General features: G+C 46.4%; 1 protein-coding gene across 1 annotated transcript in view; it reads right to left on the bottom strand.

Moving 5' to 3' along the window:
- Window positions 1-10,613, bottom strand: part of ep300b (EP300 lysine acetyltransferase b) — a 54,144-nt gene extending 43,531 nt beyond the window's left edge. The window contains exons 1-2 of the mRNA XM_083649603.1: window positions 10,388-10,613; window positions 7,470-8,077 (exon numbers count right to left, since the gene is read on the bottom strand). Of these exons, the coding sequence (XP_083505729.1) occupies window positions 7,470-8,077; window positions 10,388-10,481 (702 nt within the window). The 5' untranslated portion in view covers window positions 10,482-10,613. The remainder of the gene's footprint in view (window positions 1-7,469; window positions 8,078-10,387) is intronic.
- Window positions 10,614-13,614: the final 3,001 nt, after the last annotated feature.

Below are 13,614 nucleotides of genomic sequence, written 5' to 3'. Positions count from 1 at the left end.
AATATGTGCCTATGTCTCATCATTCCAACAAATCCATATATTGAGATGTATGCGTGTGTGTGTGTGTGTGGGGGGGGCGGTCTGCAAAACCCCTTCACATCATGGTGGGAATTTGACATTTTACTTTTTTCAAATGAGAAACTCTCTCCTATATATGACCTTTTGAATGACTGAGATAGCCCTCTCAGATCAAAAGTTATGATTATTCTTTGGTGTGCCTAAAAGTCAAACATGAGAAAAATGTCTTTAAAGGAGGACTTACCCCCTAGATATGCATCAGAACAGTGATTTGAAAATACCTATGGAAAAAAACAAGAAATGACATATGCTCTTGTCTATACTAGACTCTTTGGCTGTGTTCAAGTCAAGATTTTTTTTCGGAAATCGACGCCATTACAGTTTGCCTACTGCCTCAAAAATAATTTATTTGAGAGGGGCAATATCTTTATAAATATCAACAACTAGCCAACGCTGGTGGCCTGTTTGGAAACAGCTTTGCTCAAATTGGTTGAAAGTTATATCAATTTGGTAATTCAGTGGCGAACTAGAAATTTAATTATTTTTCTGCATGTATCTCTATGGCAGCGTGTCAAACTACGTTACGAGAGCAAAGTGACGTGGGCTCGTTACAGCAGCACACCGCACAATAGGACAAACCTCTCGCTCTGGGGTAACACAATGCGAGATTTCTCCACGTAATTCCCTCGTCTAACTAAAGAGATAAACCGCGCAATGAAATCCGTTTTTAATTTGCGTTTTGGGGCTTTTCGTGATTCTTGTTAAAAGTTGCAGCACCTCTGATTTTTCCTCTCAGGGCGCAGGCAGTGCAGGGCAGAGCTCTTCTCCTCCTCACAGACTGTTCTCATGCAAATCCCCCCGAGGAGCACACACACACAGACAGAGCCAGTCACTCTGATCTGCTGACTTGATTTCCTGAAAAGTTGGCGTTGCTTGTACACAGTGATGATATTATATTAGCCGATATGTTTAGAGAAGCTTTGTCACGTTGTAGTATAGCGTTATATTTGTCCGCTAAACTGCGACGAGATTTGTTTGCTGAAATGTCAGACTGTTGAAAGCCCCCGCCTCTCACTGCTGCTGTGTGCTGCTGCTGCGCGCGCCCCCGCGGGTGCATGAGAGAGCAGACTCTCCCGTTTGACTGGCCGAGAGAAAGTGCTTCCAAGTCGGACTGATAGCCGCGGAAATGTCAGACTGTGCTCTCTCTGCTCTGGCCGAGTCCGAGAGAGCCCAGCTGCTGCTGCGCGCGCCCCCGGAGCTTGGGGCTAGTGCATGAGGTTTACAGTACGACTCTCTCCCGCCCGCTCCCACCTGCCTGGGCTGGAGACAGTGCTTCCAACTCGGAATGATAATATAAACAACATAATTAGAGCTTATCCAGGTAAGATATTAATAAAGTAATGACACATTCAGCGGGAAACTAACTATAATTAAGACATGTGCCAACTTTGACGACGTTTGGTTCAGTATTTTAAGAGCAAACTTCAATAGGAATAGGCTTGGAGTTGTGAGGAGCCGAAAGGGTACAGGGGGGGTAGGGGAGTAACTATCTTGAAATCCCATAGTCTTTGGGAACACTGTGACGTCAGTGTGTTCCTAATTTCCCATTCATTTGAGAAAAGAAAAAAAAGCAGTGTTCCACCCTTAGAGGGCGCTTATGCCAGGTATGCTGCTGAAAAATGATACAAATGGTCAAATGGCAACAGTTTGGTGTCAAATGTGGAAATTTTGACCAGAATTCTTCACACATCACCCCCAAAGTCATATATATTGGTTAAAAGCTGAAAAAAAGTGTTTTGGAGGCAAGTCCTCCTTTAAAGTTTAAACATTCCACAACATTGCATTTTCTACAGTGGCATTACACCCAAACCATACAAATAAATACTTTCCCTTTTGTTGTATGGAAATAATTATTCGCCATGACGTACTACTACCATGATGTACTACTACCATGACGTACTACTACCATGATGTACTACTACCATGATGTACTACTACCATGATGTACTACTACCATGATGTACTACGGAGATCAAAGTCACCAAATCACTCAAAATACCTACAAAACTCATTTTCAACCTTCTTTGGCTCATTGCCACCAATGTGCAGCAGCGATATGTAAAGGGTTTCTGCAGGCCACCACACACACACACACACACACACACACACACACACACACACACACACACACACACACACACACACACACAGCTGAAAATAAATCCCTGAATTCTCGTGATGAATTCTCGTGTTCTGCGAAAGCACGATTTGTGCAGCAATCTAACGGGCATCACTCAGGCACCCAAGGTAGAATCACACCGTCATCTCAAAAGAAGAAGACAACAACAACAACAACAACAACGACAACAAGGTACCTTCACTAAATTGGATCCACTTCTGCTGAGGGAACACCAGATAGATGGGATGTAATTTCCTCTTACTTTCTCCTTACCTCTGTTCAAACGCAATCTTAAAGCCAAACTTTAAGGAAACCCAAATCAGGTCAGCCGACATCAGCTATGATCTAAAGGAGCTGACACGCCGAAAACACTTGAAAGCACAAGCGGCAAGTAGATGCCGACCGATGCTTCACCTCACGTCTGCTGTGTCGGGGCCAAAAAGTTGCATTTGAACACGCCGCAAACACGACAAACGACGGGCAACTAGCACGTACGTTCTGCACCTGGGTGAGACCTGATCCATGGAACATCACCATTTCGCTCACTTTAAGGGCGGGACATACTCCACACGCGCTTCCAACCGCGAGGGCCGTGCGGCCAATATGACGTAATCGAGGTGGGGGCGAGGCCACCGCAGCCGTAAACGCGTGTCGCCAGATTTTTCTAGCAGCTCTGCTCCGCGTTGCAGCGAGGCAACAGATCCATGGGAGAGACAGGAAGATAAATGAAATGAAGTACACTGAGCCATGTTTTGACCACATTTCTTGACCCATGTGGTAAACTTTGATTTCTAACTGTTAGTTTTTAGTCATTTCAAGTAATGTGCTGTGTTGAGACAGATCTAGGCCTATTAACATTCAATAAAAACAGGATTGGCGATTCTATTCATGTGCCGATACAATCATTTGAGAGTGAAACCGCAGTCTACTGAACATAAGGGCATTCCATTGACTTTTAATTGCGTTTCATTGACTTTATCACGGGCCATTCACTGTACTATGTAAACAGCGGTGCTCTGAGCAGCACTCTGACACCTTGGTCCCACCACGGCCGTCTGCTCAGCGTTCTGGCTGCACCGCGGCTTTGCTCCGTCCTCCGCACGGCGGCATGTCCCACCGCACACGTTCCAGAAGCAGAGCGCTGCATGGCAGCTCGATGCAAGATCGCGCGATACTGTGTGTACAATGGGGTGGATGTAAAGAGCACAAAACACAAACAACACAGTCTGTCGTTGACCTGCTTTTGATTTGGTCATTTTCCCTTGATTTTTGTGCTTCTACCATTGGTATGTAGGCTGAAAGTATTTCTTTATTTGTCATACAGTGCCTGTTAGCAGGAGAACTCTTGCATTTCTTTGTCTACTTGAAAGACTACAGAGGGGGGGAAGGAGAAGGAGTCGGTGGTGTTTTATTATGAAAATCGACCGGATTCTCGTGCAGTTGCTGTGTCTGACTTCCGGCCTGAACGATCTGCTCTGTGCAGCTTGACGCAGCTTCCAGGCGTCATCCGTGAAAAATAGAACTGCCGCGTATCTTTAGCAGAGCGGGGCGCCGAGCCGCTTCTGATACGCACGCCGCGTGCCTGGTGGGATCACGCGCGTTGATTCAAATGCCCGCGAGCAGCTCCGACGACCGCGTCGGAGCCGGAACGCGTACGTGACGTGCCAGGTGGGACTTCCCCGTGAGTATGAACACCTCGAGCTGAGCGGGGAGTGCGCTCCCGGTTTGCGGAGCTCCGCCTCGCGCTGCCTCCCTGGAGTATGTCCTAAAGCTTTAGACGGTTTCGTAATATCGCTACTTCTAAATCGAGAATATGTCTGATTAAAAAGTTGCAAATGACACTGGCGTCTGTCAGCCCTTGTCTGCTCTTCTGCTGAAAGGAAGAGGCGGAGGTGAAAAATAAGGAGAAACCACACTAACGGTGATATCATTGAGCGAGAGGCTCGAGGGACTTTCCCAAAGGCACGCCGTCGTGAAAATATCCGGGTTTTCAATCAGAGTGATTTCTCTCACCAGCGACCCCGACGCGAAGCCGCCGACAAGCCCCACGCTGCAGACAAGCCCCACGCTGCAGACAAGCCCCACGGTGCAGGACACACCACAAATACTAGTCTAGAGCGGTGGATCTCAACCTGGGGGTCGCGACAGACGCCCAGACATGGCCGACGTCCGACTGTCGGCTTGGTGCATCTGGGGGATTTAGCACTACCAGCTACTTCAACATTACCTCTGACCAAACTATTAGAATCAGAATCAGAATCACTTTATTATGCTTTCAAAGCAGCAATGCAAGATCAAGCTTAAGGGTACCGATCCACCAAGGATGCTTCATTTCTAACAATGTGAAACGGTTGGTTGACTGTTGCTATGTGACCGTTAGAAACTCGTGAAAACTGTTCATCCCTGCGTCTGAGCTGTAAGTGAAGGTAGCACAGTTCACTGGGTTTCATCATGATGAGGAAAACCTGCAATCGTTCCTTTGTAAACCAGGAAAAGCAGCAAAAAGCCCAACCTGAATTAGTTTTAAGGTATATTTCCTATGGTGACGGGGAATTGTTTCATCGTTAGTGCCTCCCTTTTAGATGGCGACGGCGAATTTGAGCTTAGTAAACGACACATTTTGAAACCACCCTCCAGAGTGGAATTCTTGGCGACGCTCCCCGCTGAGCGCTTCATGTAATCGCTTTGACGCAGCTCATTTCAGGAACTGTTGACGTGCCTGCACATGCGACACACGCGATTACGTTCAACATTCAGAATTAAGCTACACTGCGGCCAACTTCAGTTACATGTTCATAACGTTACTGCTGCGAGGAGCCGATGGCTGTACCCGGTCGGCATTTAACGTTAGTTACAAAAGCACGTCGACAGTGTTTTCTCACTGCCAGTAGCTACAACAGTAGGGTTTGACAGATAGCTAGTCCAACCGGTGTCAGCACAGTCAGCGCTCCCGGTCTTCGCTGCTCGTTAAAGATTTCCAATAGACGGTATTCTGATAAACTGGTCACATATATGTTACGTTCTCACCCGAAAATATTAAAACTTTAAAAACAGTTTGGGGTTTTTTAAGCTTGAAAACAGCTTTTTGGCAAGTCTTAAATGACTGCGGTAGGCGTACTCTACTTCCGTGTTTAAAACAGGGAAGACGATTACGAAATGACGTCATGCAGAAGCGTCCTTGTATGGGCAAAGAATAAGGTGACACACTGCCACCTAGCGACCTGGCATGTACATTACGGCGTTTTAAAAATTCAACAGCGCTCATGTAAACAGGGAGAAGGTGTGAAGGAAAAGGTGTGAAGGAAACGCTATTGTGTCGTTTCTTCCAGAAACTGTCCTCGTGTAAAGGGCCCCTCAGTTCAATTAAGCAATTTCTTTCTTAAAAAAATACTTGTTTTTTCCCGATGGGCCATGGTACGTTTAATTAAAAAGGGGGGCAGGTGAATGCTGTGAAATACCGTATATCGTGAGAGGAAATTTAAAAAAATATTTTGGGGGCAACTTTTGCCCCCACTGCCAAAAAACTGGGGGCATTTAAATTTTTTTGCAGGCACTTAAAAAAGTAATTACTGCATAATGTTGCTAAAGCCTACAGTGGTTCCCAACCTTGGGGTCATGACTCCTGATGATGTCACTGATGATATTACCAATGTTGTACCGAAATGTGAATGTCTGGAGAGGTGCCTAGATTTTTGGAACGTCAAAGTGGGGTCGCAAGGCAAAAAAGGCTGGGAACCCCTGGCCTCGTGTAAACAACAGCGCTGTTTGTGTGAGCGTATCTTCTGGCAACCAGCTTGTAGGTGCTGCTGAGTGTGTGTTAGAGATCTAAAATGGAAATTAAATTAATTGAATCAAAAGAAAATCAAAATCTTGGGGCAATGTTTGCCCCTGGATCATGGTTTTTAGGGGGGGATTCTGAGATTTCTTGGGGGCATTTTTGCCCTTACCCCTGGTTAAATTCCTACACTGACCGTGATAGTTTTGAACATACTGTACCGTACTGTGAAATGAATAATCATATCGTTACATGAAGACAGATCCATCCCCTTACTGATAATGAACGATTTTAATGTCCGAATACATTTGGGGGGGGGGGGGGGTACTTCTATGACCATGTGTTGGTTGCCACACAACCACAGTAGTAACACCAAGGCCACTGACGCTGCTCTTCGATGATGTCACAGATACATGCCTCAATTAAACCATCTAACATGGCCCTTCTGCGGTAGTGCCTTTTACACCTCAGAGCAAACTCAAAGCAGTCACATGGAGTATTCCACGGCCAGGGAGGTTAACCATCAAGACCACAGAGCGAGCGCGGACTCTCCTGCGAGTCTGACACATAACCACACTCCTGCCTGCACCCATATGAGCAACCGCTATAGATCAACTTCAGCCTGGAGCTCAACTTGGGTCTGAAGTCCCGTGCGCCGAGCTTGACTCAGCTTGAACCTGAAAATACTGTTCAAACATGAATCGGACCTGAGCGTGATGAGCTTTTTGCGAGGTCAAACGTGAAAACTAAAGCACAAGACTGCGAATGATCTAGTACCAACATTGTTTCGAATATATTTTTGAAGCCAGACCCAAATCCAAGGAGTTAATTGAGGAATTCAGATTGTCCAAACCCAAGCCAATCACAGGCACGTTCCCACTGGTGTTGAGCAACAACGTCGAGCTTCAATATTTTAATTGATAGAATATGGAACTAAATCAGTAATAGACATTCTCCCAAAAATGATTTTAGATGGGGAGGGCACATTTTATATGAGTCCCTGCTCCTAACTGTCCGTGTATATCAGAGCTTCAAGATACTGGGGGGAGATAATCCTATCGCACTTTTTGTGTATGCTAAATATTGTGATATGAATCATAATACATGTATACACGCATTTCTTTTAACTAATTTATTTTTCTGAATTTTAACAAAGTCCCAGAAATATCAGTTGAATTTAAGCTTTTCTGCTACGTGCAGTTGGATTTATAGGCCTGAGGTTCAGCATGGCACAGGAACCACACTTTGTTTAGGAGGCAGGGATGCAAAGTCAAAGCAGAGTGAAAAAGGTGACAGATACCAGGGCAGACATAAAACCACTCCCAAATCCTCCTATTTTGGGATGAAAAGGGTGACTAGTTTGCATCCCTGAGGAGGGCACCTGTAACTACTTTGCCTCAGTTAAATATTGCAACAGTTGGTACTGAGCTTGCAATTTTTTTTGACAATGAATGGAGCTCCCCTCTTGCATGGTCCTGCTACCTAATGTGTGCTGACCTTGTTCAGTGCTCCAGGTTGCTGTGGCCTCATCCCAGCCTGACCGCCAGGTCCCATCTGCTGACCTCCCTGCTGCTGCTGTAGGGTCTCCGCCAACAGATTGCTGTTCCCCATGCCTGCATTGCCGGGGTAACCCATCCTGGGCGAGCCGTTCATCACCTGCCCTCCCATCAGGCCTTGCTGCTGCTGTCCACTGTTGCCCTTCTGGGCTCCCATCATGGCAGCCGCCCGATTCAGCCCCACCACCCCTCCACCCATCCCCACCTGCTGCATCAGTCCAGCCTGCTGCTGCTGGCCCTGGGGTCCCATGCCTTGAGGCCCACCGGGGGAGACATTCATGCCCCCCATCATCCCCATGGACGCCCCGGCTCCTGTGCTGTTGGGTGTGGGGCCGCCCTGCTGGGGTGGCGCTCCGGCCCGGAGGAGCTCGGAGAGCTGTTTGTGTTTGGCTGCCGCGTCCTGGCCTCCTCCCACACCCATCCCGCCCATGCCTCCTCCAAGGCTGGTATGGAGCTGGCTGAGGTCCCCTCCGTTGACCAGCCCCAGCTCTGACGAGTTGATGAGCTCATCTGGGAGGTCATGCTCCAGGTCGAAGAGTGAACCAAAATCTAGGCGGGAAGGAGAGAGGAAATTTTAAAGAGCAGGAAAACAAAGATTTATTTCATGAAGAAACAGAAGAAAAACAATTCAAACCTAAAATTCGCAAAGCATAGTCATGTAACTGACATTATAATGTAATACCAGCTCCTCCAACATGAATTTGAGAAACTATCAACGATCCTAAGTAGGCGCTCTCTGTGCAACTATCTGCCTCTAATCTGGAGCTGGTAGCCAGCCAGACAGCCAGTGCAGCAGTAGCTGCCCCTCACAGCCTAGACTCCTCTCCTGGGCGTCAGCTTGTGGTTTGATGGGATGCCAAACATGGAGAGTGAACGCAGTAGGGTCAGGGTGAGAAGCCGCAGAGGGGTAAATACTGACTGGGCAGGTGTGTGCACTGAGTCTACAGTATAAGGTAAGGGGGAAAGCCTCAGACTAAGTCACTACTGTATATTGACTCAGACCGGAAGAAAATTAAGAGGCAACGCGCTTTGGGAGTAGGGTCATGTTATACTGAAAACATACTGAAACTACATCTTCCTCACATGCAGTTTCCTCGTGGCTCTTTCTATTAACCATAACAAACCAAGCCATTTGTGGATGGATCGTGCATTGCGTTAGACCTGTACACAGCCCTAGTTCATAGTAGTGGCTAGTTGCACCAGGTCAACTGACAAGGCACGGTCACTCACATCAAGCTTTTTTTAAACTCACATAGTTATTAAAGCACACAGATGGTTACATCACCATGTCTTTCTTTCTCCCCCTCTCACTCACACACAAAATATCTCTTTTATACAAAACATAGTCATATTGCTGCTGATGGTAGCAGCAGAGCCCTCAGCACACATCTTAGGAAATGAAACACCTATAAAAGTCATTTTTGAAACTAATGCCCAGCACAAAACAGACATTCATTCATTCATACATACCGGTACATTCGTTCATCCAAACAGTTGCAGTACTGTTAGTGTGACTTAAATCGGCGTACAGATAACATGCAAGCCATTCCTGGATAACATTTCATCTCACAGATGTCCATGTCAAGACAGATTTCACAATTCCCTCAACTCTAGTAATTTTGAGGTATGCTATACATGCTCGGGATAAGAATCAGCTAAGTGCCTAAAATAAATAAGGTTAGACTCATTAGAAATCATTCTGTATGTTCGGGATGCAACAAGCGGATGGCATGCAATAGTTTACTGCTCCCCTGTTCAGTAAGGACTAATGAATACGTTTCTGATTATGGGACTGGATTCACAAATCGAAATGTCTTCAAGTTACATAGAGCAATCTCTTAGTGCTAGTGTGCCATATTTAGACAATGGAGGAAGAGCAGAGACGGGTTTCCTCTGTAGTAGCATAGCATAGTTGACAAATGAACAGTCTTTCAACAATAAAGACGTGAGGGGAGACATTTCAGAGAGACGGCGGCTGACTTTGACCCTTCCTTTCAACATAGTAGCGCACGGATAAAAGTGAGAATGTAGCAACGCCTCCCCTCTCTCGGCTGCTGGACAACAATGCTTTGCGCAACTTCTTCATTGATGAAGTGAGGCTCCGCTTGCCTGGAACAATAGCTAGCTGGTTAGCGACAACAGTTCGGCTAAAACGCTACTGTTCACACATGTTAACAATAACACCAACACGAACATGTATGACCCGACATGATTGTTGCTGTACCCAAAGACGAACTTAAAGCCCACGAAAAACCAGTCTGGCCACAGAAAGGTTTAGCACTGATCGACTTTGCTAGTCGGCTACCAAACTCAGCTGAGCCGGTTAGCTGCCTAGCTAGTTAGCGCGTCAGGATCCCGTTATTTTCTGCTGTTCAAACAGGACCTTGTGCTACAATTGATGTGGTACTTTATCGCTATGTTCAGGGATTATTTACTGCGTCTGTTAAGTTGTGTGGCCTCTCCTTTCGATACATGACTTCCCCAATAAGTAGCCAGCCAACTTAAAGCAAACTGGGGTGACTCGACCCTTCCATTGTTTAGCGGTGGATAGTATAGTACTAGCTAGTTAGCCTGTTGAGGCTAGCACATCAAAACATCACACCTGGAAGGTTGGCCATGCCGCCAACACGACTGCATATACTTTCAGGTAGTAATGCTATTTCCAATCCAATCATTTTATAACCAAACGCATGCATACATGTATGTGTAAAAGCATGTTATAAGAGAAACTGAGTCAGACCCAAGTAACTTGCAGTGCAACTCTGTAGAGACTGGAAGATGGATCAGGGTTTAATACATATTCACTCGTAGCTAATTTAAGTTGTATGTGTAACCAAACAATGCATGCAATATGTTTACCATTTCCATCACTGGCAGATACTGAGAGAGCTGGAGAGGACAGCTTGGGCCTCTTGGCTGAAGGCGGGCCGGACTCCAGGACATTATCGGCCATATTTTTGACGAATTAAAAATTGCTGTGGATCCACGCAGGGCCAAACGTATCCCCCTTATTTGCGTCTCCTTATCCCTGTTGAAGAAATGTTTTCGAGTCCTCCCCCACCGCTCGGGGGACGGTAGGGGAAAAGACAGCAATGTTGAACTCTTTCCTTGAGAGTTCCCACTCTCCCCTCTCTGCAGATATCAATCCCCCTCCCCTGCCGGAGTTGGTTTCTTCACAGATTTCTCCGAGTTGAACAGGAGGAGGTGGGAAGGTGGAGTCGGCGAAAAACAAGCGAGCGGGCCTCCGACCACCTCATGTAGCCTCTTCTGCGACATAAAAGCTGTCCCAAGACCTGTCCTCCATGGTACGACCAGTCTTGCCCGCCATAGACGGCGGAGAAATCCAGTATTTCAGGTCTGAAGCGCTCCGGTGAGGGCACGAAAATGATAAACGCGATCTCAAAACGCAGGCCAAGCGTACCCCAGTGGTAACTTTTGGGGGCCTTCTTCTCATGCAACAGTTATGAGAGCACCGATAGCGTTTATCTTTTCTCCCACCTGATCGGGAATCTCACTGTCAATTCCTAGCATTACCAAAAACCAAAAGGCAGTCAACTTGCGTGTGGTGATCACCCCACGGTGGCTGACAGTGGTTTTAAAATGCAATTAAAGCATGCACGGTAATCTCAAGTGCAATATTGAGAGACTTGCATTGGCTGTTCAACTCAATAAATAATAGCATAATACAGTTCTGTATGAACACAGGGGGTCCCACACTTGCAGAGTTCAAAGGAAACCTATTGCAAATGGATATTTTCGTGCATCTCGTGAGTTTTCTTTTGCATGTGCATGCCGACTAAATTGTGCACTTCGTGTGTACATCTGACCATGCAAGGCACTGGGTCAAAAATAACGGACTCATATTGCACATTTGATTGTTGCAACCCTTTGCGCGAGCTGCCTATGCAGTGTGGCAATGGTTGAAGAAAAGGGAAAATCTTGTAAAAAAAAATCACTGCTTGTCTGCAGATTGGTTGCCAATCGATTGTGATGCAGAATGTTTTCTTTGCCAGTATAGTTCAGTTCACTATCAAAGAGTTAATTGCCAATCAGCGGGCAGTTAGATTGATCCAATTAGTTTTATTTTGCAGAGAGAGCGAGGACAATCCATGGGGTTACTTATCCTGTGCTTCAACAGATTCCTCCTCCAGTTGTCTGTGCAAATCTTCTCCGAAAATCAAACGCTTCATAAATATTGCAAAAAATAAAATCTGTCACTCACTGCGTATACGGATATCTTGGCCATGCAAGCGAAGAAGAGAGCGAGAAAAAAAGGTCCTGACCAAAAACAAGAGCACACGGCGATGGGCGAAAATGTGATAAATAGACGGGGGTCGCTCAGAAATTATGGCTATTTTAGAAGCGGAAAGCCTCGGATGAAACGGCAAGATAATGTTAACACCCCCCAAAATATTTTGGGCTCACACAAAATCCTTTCATTGACTCTTTGTGATGGAGAATGCCCCCCTTCGCGTTTATCCTGGCAATTTTCCCTGCTCTTTAAACCCGTCTTTCTTCTGTTCTTTCCACCTCTCCCTTATGCCCAGTAGCAATTTATTTATATAATTGTCTATGCGGGCTCTTTCCTTCCTCCAAAGCGATGGGCACATAATGATTTTTCATGTTCATGTTTTTGCCTTTCTTTCGCAGGTTTTCCTTCGTGATAATATATTGCCCTCTTCCGCCTCTCCTCTGTCGTCTCCGCTCCGCAAAACACCCCTCTGGCTTCCTTGGATTTTTTTTTCCTCCAGAGTATTTCCTTTTTATAACATATATATCACCGACTCGCTTTCCTCTCCCTTGACGTCTTATCTTTTTGGTTAACGCTTTCTCGCTCGTCCATCGACACGCTTCGTCTCTCGCCTGTCGCCACTCTTTTCCCCCGGTCGGCGGTCGGTTCCCGGAGCGGCTGCCCTGCTATCGGTGCTGCCGGAGTCGCTCCTTCTCTCGGTATCTCCTCCTGTTTCTTACGGTCTGTCCGCACAAACAAAATGGCGGCTTGTTGTTTCTACTCCTCTGATACGGGGGGAGGGTTGGAGGCACAGCAACATTAGGCGTGAAGGGGAGGAGGAGGTAGGAAAGGTGGGGGTGGGGAGAGGGGGGGGGGGTCTTCTTCGTTGGTGTTCGGGATTGTCCGGAGCACGGTTTCGGATAGTTGCACTACTATCGCAGCAATCTGTAGGGGACAGTGGCGCTCCACCTTCTCTACATGGATCATCCAAATCAAGCCACCAGGTGTTCAATTATTTAACAACGCAAGGGCGGAGGTTCACTTCAACTTTTGTTTTCTTTACAGTATGAATGAAACGTTTTGGAGCAGGGCTCTGTCTGTCCCATCCCACTGATGATGTCATCAGTGATATCATAAATTGTGACATCATCAGTGATGTCAGATCAGGCATTGTGACATCACACGAGACAGACGCACACAAAGTCCCAGTGTTGTCATAAATTGTGACATCATCAGTGATGTCAGAGGCATTGTGACATCATCAGTGATGTCATAAAAGCAGTTGTGACATTAGTGATGTCATAAGAGTCACACTGATGATGTCGTCAGTGATGTCATAAGAGCAAAATCAAGTCCCAGGGGCAGACACTGAAAGAAGTGGGAGTCTGGCTTCACACCCCCCGTCTTCAGCCATGGACAGCTGTATGTTGCCGGCTCCAGGACAGGTGATCCAGCATCCCTTGCAGCAGTATGCCATCAAGGAGCAGCCAGGGCGAGGCTGCGTACCGGCCGATCTGCGTATGCGAGCTGCAGGGCCAGCTCCAGGGCGAGCCTAGGAATCGAGTGCGCGAGTAATATGATAGAGTAATGATAGTAATAATCCACAATTAACCACAGACCCCATTGAATTATATCAATTTTTTCCTATAGAACAGTGGTTCTCAAACTTTTTCACACCATGACCACAAACCCCCATCTCATAAGATTTTGTCCCATGGGTTGCCCATCTGATAAGATTTTGATTTTAGAAGTCTTATTACAGAAAGTGTATGAAACCCATGACCAAAATAGTCAGTCTGTCATAATGTTACTTATGGATGGAATTTAACCTCCTTAAGGACCTCTGGAAGAATCC

This window comes from Poromitra crassiceps (assembly GCF_964638095.1).
Source record: "Poromitra crassiceps genome assembly, chromosome: 13".
Taxonomy (NCBI): domain Eukaryota; kingdom Metazoa; phylum Chordata; class Actinopteri; order Beryciformes; family Melamphaidae; genus Poromitra; species Poromitra crassiceps.
Note: the sequence above shows the minus strand (reverse complement) of the source record. Positions and strands in the feature narration are given on the sequence as shown.